The sequence below is a fragment of the Choloepus didactylus genome, chromosome 4, assembly GCF_015220235.1.
Source record: "Choloepus didactylus isolate mChoDid1 chromosome 4, mChoDid1.pri, whole genome shotgun sequence".
In the NCBI taxonomy this organism is placed as follows: domain Eukaryota; kingdom Metazoa; phylum Chordata; class Mammalia; order Pilosa; family Megalonychidae; genus Choloepus; species Choloepus didactylus.
Genome location: NC_051310.1, coordinates 121117848 through 121132165, shown reverse-complemented (window position 1 = coordinate 121132165; position 14318 = coordinate 121117848). Strand labels below are relative to the sequence as shown.

General features: G+C 40.7%; 1 protein-coding gene across 7 annotated transcripts in view; it reads left to right on the top strand.

Moving 5' to 3' along the window:
* LIPC (lipase C, hepatic type) overlaps window positions 1–14318 on the top strand; it is a 211363-nt gene that overhangs the window by 145419 nt on the left and 51626 nt on the right. For 5 of the 7 annotated variants that reach the window (XM_037833847.1, XM_037833848.1, XM_037833849.1 and 2 more), the window contains 3 exons: window positions 5904–6021; window positions 7529–7747; window positions 11400–11502. In XM_037833847.1, coding sequence (XP_037689775.1) covers window positions 5904–6021; window positions 7529–7747; window positions 11400–11502 — 440 coding nt within the window. Of the gene's footprint in view, window positions 1–5903; window positions 6022–7528; window positions 7748–11399; window positions 12680–14318 lie in introns of those variants that run through there. The other 2 variants (XM_037833852.1, XM_037833851.1) reach the window with 1 other exon arrangement.

Here is a 14318-nt window from a genome sequence, read left to right as displayed (position 1 = left end):
CACATCTCTGCTCTAGACAGAGTTTGCCTGATCTCATTCAGAGTTAATGGACTGTTTCAGGCTTTTCATCTTTAAGACCCGAAATAATTTCTCCTGCCACTTGGAGGATGTGTATGCTGGCCTCTTAGCAGCCATAGGATCAAAAAGCATTTTCTCAAAATCATTTTTTTAAGTCCTTATTAAACATATCATAAGGTAAAGTGAGCAAAATTACCTGGATTTTTTTCCTTTAATCTTTGTAATAGCATCATTGTCTTGGGGTGCTGGGTGATACGTAAATCATTTTTGTTGTTGTTGGTAAGAAAAATGCTTACAAAAATCCAACCATATAAAACAAATACTTAGTTCTCAGTAAGAAAAGTCCATTTCATAGTTTAAAAATTAATTTCAAGATTTCTCCAAAAAAGCAACTTCCCTGCAGCACAGGATTCCCTGTGTTATCAGCTCAGCAAATGTGCAGTTTTTCCAGAACATTCCTCCTGCAAATAGCAAGGACTCCCTCATTCCCTCACGGCCAGGCTCCTTCCACGGCCCATTCTTTTGTGAGCTCTCGCACAGCTGACTCACCCAGGCTCCTTGCAGCATACACACCTTTGGAGGTTCTGACCTCCTGAGTCCGTCTCGACCCTGGAAGACACCTGCAGGGGCGCAGATAGTTCTCAGTCTTAGGAAGTAAGTGCTAAAGGAGCTTTCACAGTCTCTAAACCAATCCCCAGGTTTTACACAAGCACCTTGCCCCGGAATCGTAAGATTGTAGCATCAGACCTGGAAATTGATCTCCACCTACTCACAATTTAAGGAAAAGGGAAGACAAAAACCCATCTCCGGTGCAGGGACGTGAAACATTTATCCCCTCTCAGGGGCTGGACATTCTGGGGGTCAGAGGGAGGAATCTGAGCACTGAAGCCATGGGTGGAAGTCAACAGGTCAGATTCCCTCAGCCACTTCGTCTCAGTGTCTTCATCGAAGGCAAGCTTTCAACCGCAGCTTTTCTCCAGAGACTGAATGTTTGCTATTTGCTTTCAAAGTGCAGAACCAGAACCCCAGGAGACAGTGGCAAGGGTCTTTTGGAATCAGGAAGATCCTTGGGTTCAAATTCTGCTCCACTGCTAACTAGCTGGGTGACCTTGGACATGTCTCCAAACCTCTGCTTCCTTGTCTGTAATTCATCGGGCTAATTAGCACTCTGCGGGGGCTCAGCAGCAAACAGGAGTCCTCCCTCCTGGGTCAGCTGATGAGAGGCCGGTGACTCCTTACAGAGGAGGACACAGCCTCCAGGGCACCAACCGGAAGCCTGCTGCACCCCTAACTTGATAATATCCTGGAATAAGCAAGGAAAGGAAGGGAAGAGTGTAACGAAGCCCAGGGAGAACTGGAGCCCGAGGGCGCCTGTTATCACGAGGGAATGCAGACACTGCAGCCACAGTCAGGCTCTAAAGCAGGGAGGAGGCAAGAAGAAGTAGCCAGACTTCTCTCTCCTTCTGCCCCGGTCTCCTGCAAGGGCCTCCCAGGGGTCAAACCAACCGAAAACCAGTCAGCAAAGGGGCCCAGAGATGCAGCCTGGGCTCAGAGAGGGCAGAGAAGGACAGAGAATGGGTCGGGAGAACAGATCAGGGTAGCAGGGGTAGGGGTAGCAGATGGAAACTAACCAGCCTGCTCTCGTTATTCCTTCTTGTTGGGAGTGCTAGAAAGGATGTATGTAAAACAATAGCTGATGCGTAGTAGGATCACGACAAATGGAAGCTAGCTTATCATTATAAATAGGGAGAAAAACAAGGATATTGATGCCCAAGAGACAAGGCAGAAGGTGACAAGGGTCTCGTGAGTGACTGCTTCCCGGCTGCCAGCTCCAACAAGGCCAAACTGCAGCTTCTGTTTCTCCTGTTTTCATTTTAAATACTTTAAAAAGCTTCCTCTTTTTCCAATAAGATTTTAACTAGAACACAAGCTTTTTTGTGTAGAAAATATGGAACTTACAGAAAAGTTTAAGGAGAATAAAAATTAGCTCTCCTCTCTCTAGAGGTAAGTGCCGTTAATATTTTTGTGAATTCCCCCACTTCAGTGCCCACTGTTTTATAGGATTGGTCTCATATTAGATATATAATTTTTTATCCTGTTTAGTTTGTTTTGTTTTTTCCACTCTCATAGGCACCGAAATCCTTCCAAAAGTACCCTTTAAGGGATTCAGAAGAGTAAACCACATGGTTGGGAATATGAACTCAGGATCAGCAGACTAACTTCCAATTGCAGCTGCACCAGTTATAGGCTGCATGACCTGGACAAGTTGCTTAACTTTTCTGAGCCTCAGCTTCTTCATTTGTAAAATGATGCAGGAGAGAGGATAATGTGGGCCCCTTATAAAGTTGATGAAATGATAAAGAGATTATGCTCAGTGTCTGGGGCATAGTAAAGAGCTAAACGATAGTTATAATTGTCATTATTAGTCCATAATCATTCCTCTATTACTGAATACTTAGGGTGGTTTTCGGTTTTTTTTTTGTTTTTTTTTTTTAATTCTGTTATAATGTCTTTGACTTAAATGTTTCCACATCTCAGCCTTTTCCTTAGAGTTTAAAAAGCTCATGGATATTAACATTTAAGAGCTCAGTTTCTGGAGCCAGGCCACCTGGGCTCACATCCTAGCTATGCTACTTACTTAACTGTGTGATCTTGGAAAAATCACTTAACCTCTCTGGGCTTCAGTTTCCTCTTCTATAAAATATGACAATAATAGTAACCACCTCCAAAGGCTGTTGTGAGGATGAAATGAGATAATAGATGTAAAGCACCAGGCAAATGGTAATCACCTGATAAATATTACCCATTGTTATTATTCAGGCATACCACCAATTACCCTCCTCTTTCATCTGTTTATTCCCAACAGCTCTTTGCACTGGGCTGAGCACACAGTAGACTTCAATTAATACCTATTAAACTGAATAAAAATTAGGTTGTTTTATGTACTCCTTAGGTTCTCTGGAAGATGCCTGACTCCTTGTTAAAAGTTAAACTGAGGCCAGCCCTCCCATCTTGCCCAACCACTCTCCATCCTAGTGCTATAGGAAGGACCTTTCTTTCTGCCTCACTTCTACCTATAACACTATTCACTGCTTACAGAGCTCCTTTGGCAGACCCTGAATACCATGAGACCTCTGCAGAGGCTTCTGGAATGATAGGCAGAGCACTTTCTCCACTGCTGCCACCCAAGGGTTTGGCACCAAAGCCTTTCTCTCATTTCTTACCCCCAGTCTTGAGGTCATCAAACTACTTTATTCCAGCCTTGATGATTTAAGCACCTAACGTATACACGGCACTGTACTAGGTACTAGAAGCTACATGAGCTAGTTCTTACCTAAAGCAGAAAGCTCTTGGCCTACTCATCCATTTTTAGTATTTGGTTCTTGTTGTCCATAGAAACACAATCATTTGATGCTTCAAAGACAACCCCTCAAATAAATCCAAGAGATATCCCCAGGCAAAGGAGCAAATCCACCACAAAACCCAAACCAGGAGATTGGTTTATGCCAGAGAATAGTGTTGTGTAAATAATCCAGTAACAACCCAGGGATACAGGCACCCCAGGACACTGCAGCTGGTGTGTTGGCAACACACCTTTAGCAACAGCTGCTGCTAGGTTTGTGTGTAGCTACCAACCTCCATTGAAATGGCACCATTTGGGAGTTAGTAGACTGATTCATGAAGATGAGGAATTTCAATGTGCTGAGTCACTGGGGTGAATGATCCAGTGGCTGGTTACCATCATCTCTTATTTCCAATAGGACTTCCCTTACAACAAAGCTTCAAACTCATGTCTTGAATTCTCAGAGGTGATTTTCATCTAACTAGGTGTTAACACACATCCTTTTACATCACCCCCGCACCCCAGCAAGCTGTCAGTTCATTTATCTTTCAAATGTTTATTAAGCACCTACTGTATGCAAGGTGCCATGTCAGGATTAGTGGATTAATCATTGCCTAGAATAAAAAAGGCAAATATATAGAAAGCATATAATAAATCCCCTATCCTTTGCCTGAGGCAGACACCAATCTTCCCAAAAGCCTGGAGATGATTTCAGAATCCATCTCAACACAGGGCTCTATGCAATCACTATCAGTCAAATGGAACTGACACATGGTACTAAACCCATTTGCAATCTTGGAGATAGAACACTACAGTTACTTAATATATGGACAGCAAGAGAAAGAATCTAAGCAGCAATCAACCAATTTAGAAGGAGGTAAGGTAATTTTATAAATAGCCCAACAGCTGGTTGATGGAACAATACAGGCTAAGCCACAGGCCATCTAGGCGCCTTAACAATAGGAGTTTAAGAGCACAGACTCTGCTATGTGACCTTGGGCAATCACTTGGCCTTTCTGAGCCCCAATTTTCTTATAAAATGAGACGATAATAATAATACTTATCTCACAGGTTGTTGTGACAAATAACTGAGATGATACAATGTAAACAGTTTAAATAATACCTGTCTCATGGTAAGCAATTTGCTTTTATTAATTAAATATAGAATTTATTTTGATTAAAAAAAGAATAAAATAAATTGCCCTCTTCCAAACAACCCAGTAGAAGGATATTCTGGACATTTGATCAGACAGAAATCTTTTAGGTGCAAGTTCTAGAACTACAATTATCTTATTTCCATTAGGAAATGTGCTTGTTGAACCCCAAAGAGCCAGTTCCCAGGAACTACCCCAACATACAGAAATATGGTCATAGAGCATATGCTTCTCAGCTGCACCTCTGCCCACGCTGAAGCTGACTCCATCAGAGAAGCAAAAGTGTAAAACAGCAGTGTGCTCTCTTGCCTTTGTCAGGTGCCTGAAAGGCATATATCCTTCGATTTAAGAAAGAGGTTCATTTCCAAATATGATCTATTTCAGTAGGGTTTGCATCCAGAATTTGGTGAGAATGCCCAATATACCATTGGGCATCTTTTGTTAAATAATACTTATCATTCTTATATTCTCACAATATAAGTCCTCTGTTGACGTTAAGAAAATACAAAGATGCAAAAGAGAAAATAAAAAGGATTCATAATGCCAGCACCCAGGAAAAAAAATTGTTAATGTTTTGGTATCTATTCATCTAGACTTTTCTCTCCTCGTTTTTAATTTGCAATTCCCTAATGATATAGGATGTTAAGCGTCTTTTCATATGCTTATTTGCCATCTGTATATCTTCTTTGGTGAGGTGTCTGTTCATCTCTTTTGCCCATTTTTAAATTAGGCTGTTTGTTTTCTCATTACTGGATTTTAATTGTGCTTTGTATATTTTGGATACAAGTCCTTTGTCAAATGTGTTTTTGCATATATTTTCTCCCAGTCTGTGGCTTATCTTTTCATTTTCTTAACAGTGTCCTTTGTAGAGCAGAAGTTTTTATTGCTTTTATTTAATGACATCCAACATCAATTTATTTCTTTCACAGATCGTGCTTTGAGGGAAGTATCTAAACAAGGTCACTTAGGTTTTTCTCCTACATTATCTTCTAGAAGTTTATAGTTTTGCATTTTACATTCAGGCCTTTGATCCATTTTGAGTTGATTTTTGTGAAAGGTGTAATGTTGGTGTTTAGATTTCTTTTTTCTTTTGCATGTGAATGTCCAGTTGTTCCAGTACCATTTGTACTGGAACCATTTGTACAGTCCCACTTGGTTGTGATAGTTAATTCTTTTTATACCTTATTGGGTTTGCTCTGATAATATATTGTTGGAGATTTTTGCATCTATGTTCATGAGAAATATTGTTCTGTAATTTTCCTTTCTTATTATGTCTTTGCCTGGTTTTAGTCCTGGTGCATTTTTTAATTTAAAAAATCAAAAGATTTTTTAATAAAAAGTAAACAGTCCTGCTTAAATTTTCTCTCTCTCTCTCTCTCTTTTTCTAGTTTACCATTACCAATTTAAGATCCAGTTCATCAACCAAACTGAGAAACCAGTAAAACCAACTTTTACTGTGTCGTTACTTGGAACAAAAGAGGAAATGCAGAAAATTCCCATCACTCTGTGAGTATGAGCTATAGCCTCCAACTATGGTGGTAGCACACTTATTTTTCTCACAGGGTCTAGATGTACTCCATAGTTTTCAAGGATCAGGCCAGACACAAGTTACTCTTTTCAGCCCATTATGGTTGCCCCAAACATCCCATCAACTGGGACATCCACCCTAGCCTCAGCTTCCCCATGTTCTACCCATTGCTTCCTGGTAATGCTACCTGTGTACCTGATGGGCCTAAAGCAAGGTGGGCTGAGCAGAGAGGAAAGCCTCAGGAGGCCAGTCAGTATCTGCAGTGCTGGAAGAAGATCCCAGCAAGGGCAGCTCAGGTGTCCACATGAAATCCCTGAGCTCCTTTCCAGTGTGTTCTGAAAAACCATAATCCAGAAATAAAACTGGTTTTGTTCGACTTAGCACAAATTTACACTCTCGATCAGCCCTCTCTGCCAGCTCTCCCCATCTGTCCTATACATCTGCTCACAACCCAAGCAGTAGCTCCACAACACCTCACTCAGACGTTCGAAAGCTGCTTTTTCCCAGCCTCTCCATCCTCAGTGTGGACCTTTCACCCACTCCAGGTCTAGCCCTCAACTTCCTGAAAATTGCCGCTAGCTTTGGATCTCTGATCATCACCATGATTCATTCACCAAGTAGCTGTTGGTGCCCCCAGGCTAGAAATAGAAAGGACCCCACCCTGAGGATGTTCACAGCCTGGAGGGGTGGATGGATTCCTAAACAATTCTTTACAACACACTGTCGGAAGAGCTACGGTGAGCCGAGCAAGGGAACCCTCCAGCTGTCCCACCCTAAATCCAACATTACCTCTGCCCCAGGTCCCTCCGCAGGGCATTGTTCTACATACTGGAAATGGAAATCTGGCTGATATGACAATGCTGGGACATTTTAATGTCTTGAAGATTAGTGAGTAAAGTTGATAATTATACCTAAGAGCCTGCATTTAAATCTTGCCTCAAATTGGTGCGTCTTTTTAATATAAGGTTTCTATTATTGATATATTTTGTTGTTTTAACAGAAATTTTTATTTATATGAGAAAAAAAGTATTACTGGGGACAAAAGAGTGTGGTATGGGCCTACTGCGTTAATTAAACCTACAGAGAGCTGAACTTTCTAGATACCATTATCAAAGCCGCACTGTCTCCTCAAGGGCAGCTTTCCCGATTTGTTAACCTAGAAGTTAGGAAGAAATAGCCTGAAATAAACAAAGTTAACTGGATTCATTATTGCGGGGCTTCTTGGAATCTTTTAAATATGCTAACACAGAATATAGTATGATTTCCCCAATTTTATTGGTCTGGAAACCCGCCGCCCCCCTTTTTTTCCCCTGGCTCACATGTTATTTTTTCTATTAATAGACTGTCAAATACCCGTTTAGTAAATGTGGCAAAAATGACCATCCCAAGCCATTTAGGTAAACCTAATGCATCCTGAATGTGCCTAAGCATCACTTTGCTCTTACTCATAAACTGACTGTGTCTGGTTTCCTTTGTATCTTTAAGGGGTGAAGGAATTACTAGCAATGAAACCTATTCCTTTCTTATCACATTGGATATGGACATCGGCGAGCTGATCATGATCAAGATCAAGTGGGAAAACGGTGTGGTATGGGACAATGTCTGGAACACGGTCCAAACCATAATCCTGGGGGGCACGGAGCCTCACCACTCGGGCCTTGCTCTGAAGACCATCAAGGTCAAATCCGGAGAAACCCAGCAAAGGTGATTGGTGGTTCAAACAACAACTAACATTTATTAAGCACTTAGGTGTGCCAGGCACATTCACAATGTAATATTAGCAGTTATCTTATGAAGTGGTGTTGTTATGCCTTAATGACAGTGTATAGACACCCAAGGTGGTGACGTGAGTACCTCAAGTTCACACAGCCATTGGTGGAAGGACCAGGGTGGAACCCAGGCCTTCTGGTCCCCAGTCTAGCCTCTTCCCACTTGCCAGTGGTTGATAGCTGCCAGCCTCAGTAGTTTGAGAGCCACCTTGGGAGCCCCTTGCTTCTCAACTTCGGATGTGCAGATGATTCACCAGGTGGTGTCAGTGCTGCTGGACCAAGGACCACATTTTAAGTGACAAGGACCTAGATGCAACATTTCTTTTCATTATTTACCCAGATAAATGCTTTTAACAGATCATAATCTCAAAATCTCAATTGACCACTCTCTGTGGTGGTGCCTTTCAAACCTCAGAGTGCGTAAGAGTCACAGGGAAGCTTACTAAATATGCAGAATTCCCAGACCTGCCTGCCAAGCTTCTGATTCATTGCTTTATGTGAGAGGCCCCAAGGATGCGCATTTGTAATACAGGCCCCAAGAAATTCTGATGTAGATCAATGGACTATACATTGCTCTGTGTGATTTAACACCCTCCCACCCGCCTCCACCCAGCCCCAAAGTCCCAGGGACAAGAAAGGGTTGGGGTGGGGAGAAGGAGTAAATAAGAGAAAGGGATGGTCCAGCAGCTCCTACAGTCTTCTCAGCTGAGCTAAGGGATGCCCAACACATTTTGTCATGGCAACGTGCTTTTCTATAGTTCTGTAGTTCTCCATGAAAGGAGAATTCTGTCCTTCCCCAGACCCTTTCCTATTTCCTCCCCTTTGTATTTAGGAATCTTGTCTCTCCTGTCCCACCTTCCTTTGCTGGGAAGCCCATTTGTCTCTTCGGCTTGTCCTCAGTAGAGATGGAAAACAGCAGGTCTCTAACCTCCAAACTACACTCCTCCCTCACTCCTCAGATTTCTCTGCCTGCGGCAGATTTATGCTCCCTAAGTCCCTTATAGAACTCCACTCCGAGATTTTTATCTCCCTGGGATACAGAATCCTGGCAATTACTAAGAATATACTCTGCAGTCTGCCAACAGATTTTACCACATGATCAATTTGAGAAAATTAAACTGCTTCTCTTATATACTGAGCCATTCATGACTCTTTGGCCCTTTAGAGCAGCAGTTCTTAGCATCATCCCTCCCCTCATTCTCTTAACTAGAGAGTAAAATTCCAGTTTTGGTGGCTGTTCACCATAATTAAGTGACTTGTTCTGAAGGGCTGTTAAAAGCACAACACTACCTTCCCCACTGGTACATAGCCACATGGTGCTGAAAAGAACAGAAGACAAGGAAGAGAACTGGCATTTACAGAGATCTACTGCATGGTGAGCATTGAACTAGGAGTTCTACAGCCATTAAGCTCTTTTAACCTTCCCAATAACCCCTGAAATGGGTAGCCTTAGCTGTGCAGATTAGGAAACAGAACCTCATAGAAGTGACACAGCTTGGGGATATTGCTAATAATTGTCCAAGCCCAGATCTAACTCATGTTTGTCTGACTCATTCCCACCCACTGCCCATGCACTATTTCCAACAGAGTTCCCTCCATTTGTCTTGATCTCATTAATCTGATTTTCTTGGATTTAGTTTGCTCTTTTTTTTTTCTAGATCCTCCAGCTGTGAGGTTAAGGCCCTGATATGAGATTTTTCTTCTTTTTTTAAATGTAAGCATTTAAAGCTATTAATTTCCCTCTCAGCACTGCCTTTGCTGCATCCTATAAGTTTTGGGATGTGGTGGTGTTTTCATTTTCATGTTCATTCACTTCAAGATATTCCCTAGTTTCCCTTGAGATTTCTTCTTTAACCATTGGTTTATATATATTTTTTACTGTTTGAATTTTTACAAGAATGCCTTCACAAATTACTCGTAATAATTTTTAATTGTAAAGAGTCTGATTTAGTAAAGACAGCATTAGATGCAATTAAAAGAAAAAAAGAAACCATAAACCAGAAATCTCTGTGACTACTGCTAATTTTTTTTTTGTAATAGATGCTGTTGAAGCTAGTAATGCAAAACAGCATCCTAGACCAAACTAACAGTCAAAGAAATCTGGTGCTTGTTCTACCAGAGAGACCCACAGAGTACACAGTGGGTGATCTCTGTGGCTAGACAGCATCTGCACCAATAAGGGGAAGCAACAAGGCTTGCAGTGCTGAGCCAGGCAGAGGCTGATGACAGTTGCCTCATATGCAGGGAACTTGAAGAAAGTCCTTGACAGATGGAAGCCTGTCCAAAGAAGGAAGGCAGGGTTGTTCATCCTGCTATGAGAGGTACAGCTGAAAGAACTGAGAAGGTTTGCCCTGGCATCAAGGCAATGTAGGGAAAGAAACATGTTGCCTTCGAATCGTTGATGAGTTCTTATAAGAGAGAACAAGGAGGGCTCCCCCTCAGACCGTGGGATCATCGGTTCTTTTTTTTTTTTTTTTTAATCTTCATTTTATTGAGATATATTCACATACCATGCAGTCATACAAAACAAATCGTACATTCGATTGTTCACAGTACCATTACATAGTTGTACATTCATCACCTAAATCAATCCCTGACACCTTCATTAGCACACACACAAAAATAACAAGAATAATAATTAAAGTGAGAAAGAGCAATTGAAGTAAAAAAGAACACTGGGTACCTTTGTCTGTTTGTTTGTTTGTTTCCTTCCCCTATTTTTCTACTCATCCATCCATAAACTAGACAAAGTGGAGTGTGGTCCTTATGGATTTCCCAATCCCATTGTCACCCCTCATAAGCTACATTTTTATACAATTGTCTTCGAGATTCATGGGTTCTGGGTTGTAGTTTGATAGTTTCAGGTATCCACCACCAGCTACCCCAATTCCTTAGAACCTAAAAAGGGTTGTCTAAAGTGTGCGTAAGAGTGCCCACCAGAGTGACGTCTCGGCTCCTTTTGGAATCTCTCTGCCACTGAAGCTTATTTCATTTCCTTTCACATCCCCCTTTTGGTCAAGAAGATGTTCTCCGTCCCACGATGCCAGGTCTACATTCCTCCCCGGGAGTCACATTCCACGTTGCCAGGGAGATTCCCTCCCCTGGGTGTCTGATCCCACGTAGTAGGGAGGGCAGTGATTTCACCTTTCAAGTTGGCTTAGCTAGAGAGAGAGGGCCACATCTGAGCAACAAAGAGGCACTCGGGAGGAGGCTCTTAGGCACAATTATAGGGAGGCCTAACCTCTCCTTTGCAGCAACAGTCTTCCCAAGGGTAAATCCTGTGGTAGAGGGCTCAACCCATCAAACCACCAGTCCCCCATGTCTGTGGCCATGCCAGCAACCATCATCGGTTCTTAGAGAACCACAATCACCCCAGTGCAGACAGGAAGCCTTAGACTGTTTGATTTCACTGACATGGGTTTTGTCTTTCTCTGAAGTCATGAAAGTATTTGCAAACATAAGAATCTAATTTAAAAAACAACAGTGCATGCATTATATAAATTGAGTAAGTATTTGACAAGGGATGAAACACTTAGCAAGCCTCATCTAAAATGTAATGCTGCATTTGCATTGTGTTTTCTACTCAGAATGATATTTTGCTCAGAAAATATGGAAGATCTACAACTTCACCCAACCCAGGAGAAAATCTTTGTGCGGTGTGAAGCAAAGTCTAAAAAATTGAAGCAAAAGGTCAGATGAGCTTTAATGAAGTCTCAGCATAAAGGATAAATGAGTTTTAATTCCTTATCTGGAGTCTAACAAACTCCAAACCAGAGTTATATAAAGATTCTTGCATAAAGTTTAGATTTAAATAGTGAAATGCATTTCACTATTTTAAACTGAGCTGTAAAAAACTATATTTTACAACTATTTTAGATGTTAGTGCAACTAAACATTTTCCAGTGTTACCTTTGATTGAATGGTAATACATACAAATCAGTACAAACACAAGCACCATTTGAAATCCATTGTTCTAATTAAAAATGTCTTTTAGAATTGTCACATTTCCTCTATTTCCTTGCTCGTTTATTCTGAACAGTTTTTTGAACCATGCTGACAAGATACTTCTTTATTATATAACTAGCACTTCAATAAAATGAAATTACAATTAACCACTAATTGTGTGTCTCGACATACACACCCATTAAGACAATACAAGTTACTGAAAGAAGAAAATGTCTCATTAAGCTAATAACTGTATCATCATGCAAATAACACAGTTATGTAGCTGAAACAAACTAGAATTCTGCCAAAGGTACTAATGATATGATGAAAGCTGGGCGGTCAGTCATTTTAATATTTAAATTACAATACAATTTTTCTCTTTTACTAATACTAGCAACAAAAGCTAATGGAAAACTTAGGATATCTGAGCTTTAGATGTCAAGTCTCAAACTGTCCAATAAATGAAATAATGGCATTTTGCCCAGCAAATTCCATAACAAAGCACATGATAGAAACAGATACTAGATACTAACTCAGAGTTCACATTCTCTTCACCAGAGCAGATTAAACCAGGGTTCATGAAACCAAAATTCCTGAAGAGATGTTTGCCTCTCACTAAGTCAATTCAAGATTATCTTGCATGGTTCACTTTTATTTCCCCTTGAAAGACACCTGAAACTAAAGGGTAGCAGTGGAAAGAAAGACAGTTGGATCAATGTTTCGAAATGGAGATCCTTTCCTGAATGCTAATCTTGCCTGCAAAAGTATTTGGCCCGACTTTTAGGTAAAGTGTGTGGTGTGTGCATGTTTGTGTGTGTGCACACACACCTGCATTTCTAGAATTGATATATATTAAAATGAACAATATTTCATGTTATGTCTAAAATACTATGGTTTACAATAAAATCATGTTTGCATTGGATTGCCATGTTTTATCATCAACTATCCAGTTTAACTCTCCAGAAAGAATTTAAAATATTACCTTTAAAAAAACAATATGAAAACACTCCTTGCTATATATCCTAGAGAGTATATGTCCATGTACATCAAGATACATGTAGAAGAATATTCATATCAGCCTTGAAATAGTAAAAATCAAGAGACTATATTAGTTAGGGTTCTCTAGGGAAACAGAATCAACAAGAGATATCTATAAATATAAGATTTTATAAAAGCATCTCGTGCAACTGTGGTTGTGCATGAGTCCAAATTCCATAGGGCAGGCAACAAACTGGCAATTCCAATGAAGGTGTTCAATGAACTCCTCAGAAAATGCTTTGCTGGTTAGCCAAAGGAGAAGTGAAGGTCCTCTAACTTTCTCGCTTAAAAGTCTTCAACTAATTGGATTAAATCCAGCTGATTGCATTCTCTCATTGTGGAAGACACATGCTTCATTGATGTAATCAGGCACAACTGCAGCCAATTGACTGATGATTTAATAAACCAGCCTTCTGGTTTATTAACCAGCCACAAATGTCCTTGCAGTAACGGTTAGGCCAGTGCTTGCTTGACCAGACACCTGGACACCATCACCTGGCCAAGTTGCCACATGAACCTAATCATCACAGAAACAACCCAAATGTCCACCAATAGACGGCATAATACAACTGTGATATATTCTTACTAATGGATTGTTACAGAGCAATGGAAAAGATGAACCAAAGCTACACACACAAGAACAGGGCTGGGCCTGGAGTGGGGCAGGGAAGTGCCTAGAGCACAAAATTTAAGGAGGCACTCACTCACAGGTTCATGCACTTGCACAAAAACACAAAAAATACAAATAGTATGACACAAGCAAAACTAAGTGATATCATTAGGGATGAATAAGTAGGTGATAAAACTATAAGTAAAAGCAATGACGACTGGCATGAAAGTGAGGCTTGTGCTAACTCCCGGAAGGAGGAAGGGCACACCAGACACCAGGTGCCAGCAGTGCTCAATTCGCTCTGGGTGGTGGCTGCACAACATTCACCTTTAAAACCATTCTTTAAACTGTGCATAAATATTGTATGCACTCCTGGTATGAATGTCACATTTCACAATATGAAAAAAAATAAGAAAATAAAAGGCAGAGTTAAAACCAACATTTTTCTAATATAGTGTGAAAGCATTTCAATATTCTTTTAAATTCACAGGAAATATAATTAGAGGTTACTTCATCCTTAGTAAGAAAACTTGAAGTGACACAATACATCATAACATTTTGGGCAGATAATTCAGTAAGCAATCAACATGACAAATGGTTAACTGGAACATTTGCAACTCCTCTTGATGGGTCCAAATCTACTTGCCAGTTCTGTTGTCAGTGGATTATTTTCACTTGGGAAGATGTGTTCATCGACATCACATTTTCTGAAGTGTATTTTAGTAGGGAAGTCAAATAGGGAAACTGAATAATGCAGCCACATCTGTTCATTGCACATGCAAAATGCTGGCTCGTACACTGATTATACACACCTCTCTCCAAAGAATCTGCATTATGAGCCCACTCAGGAAAGATAACACTGGCATCTTGCCTGTTAGGCAAAAGCCTATCTGCACTTGTACTTGTAAGAGAG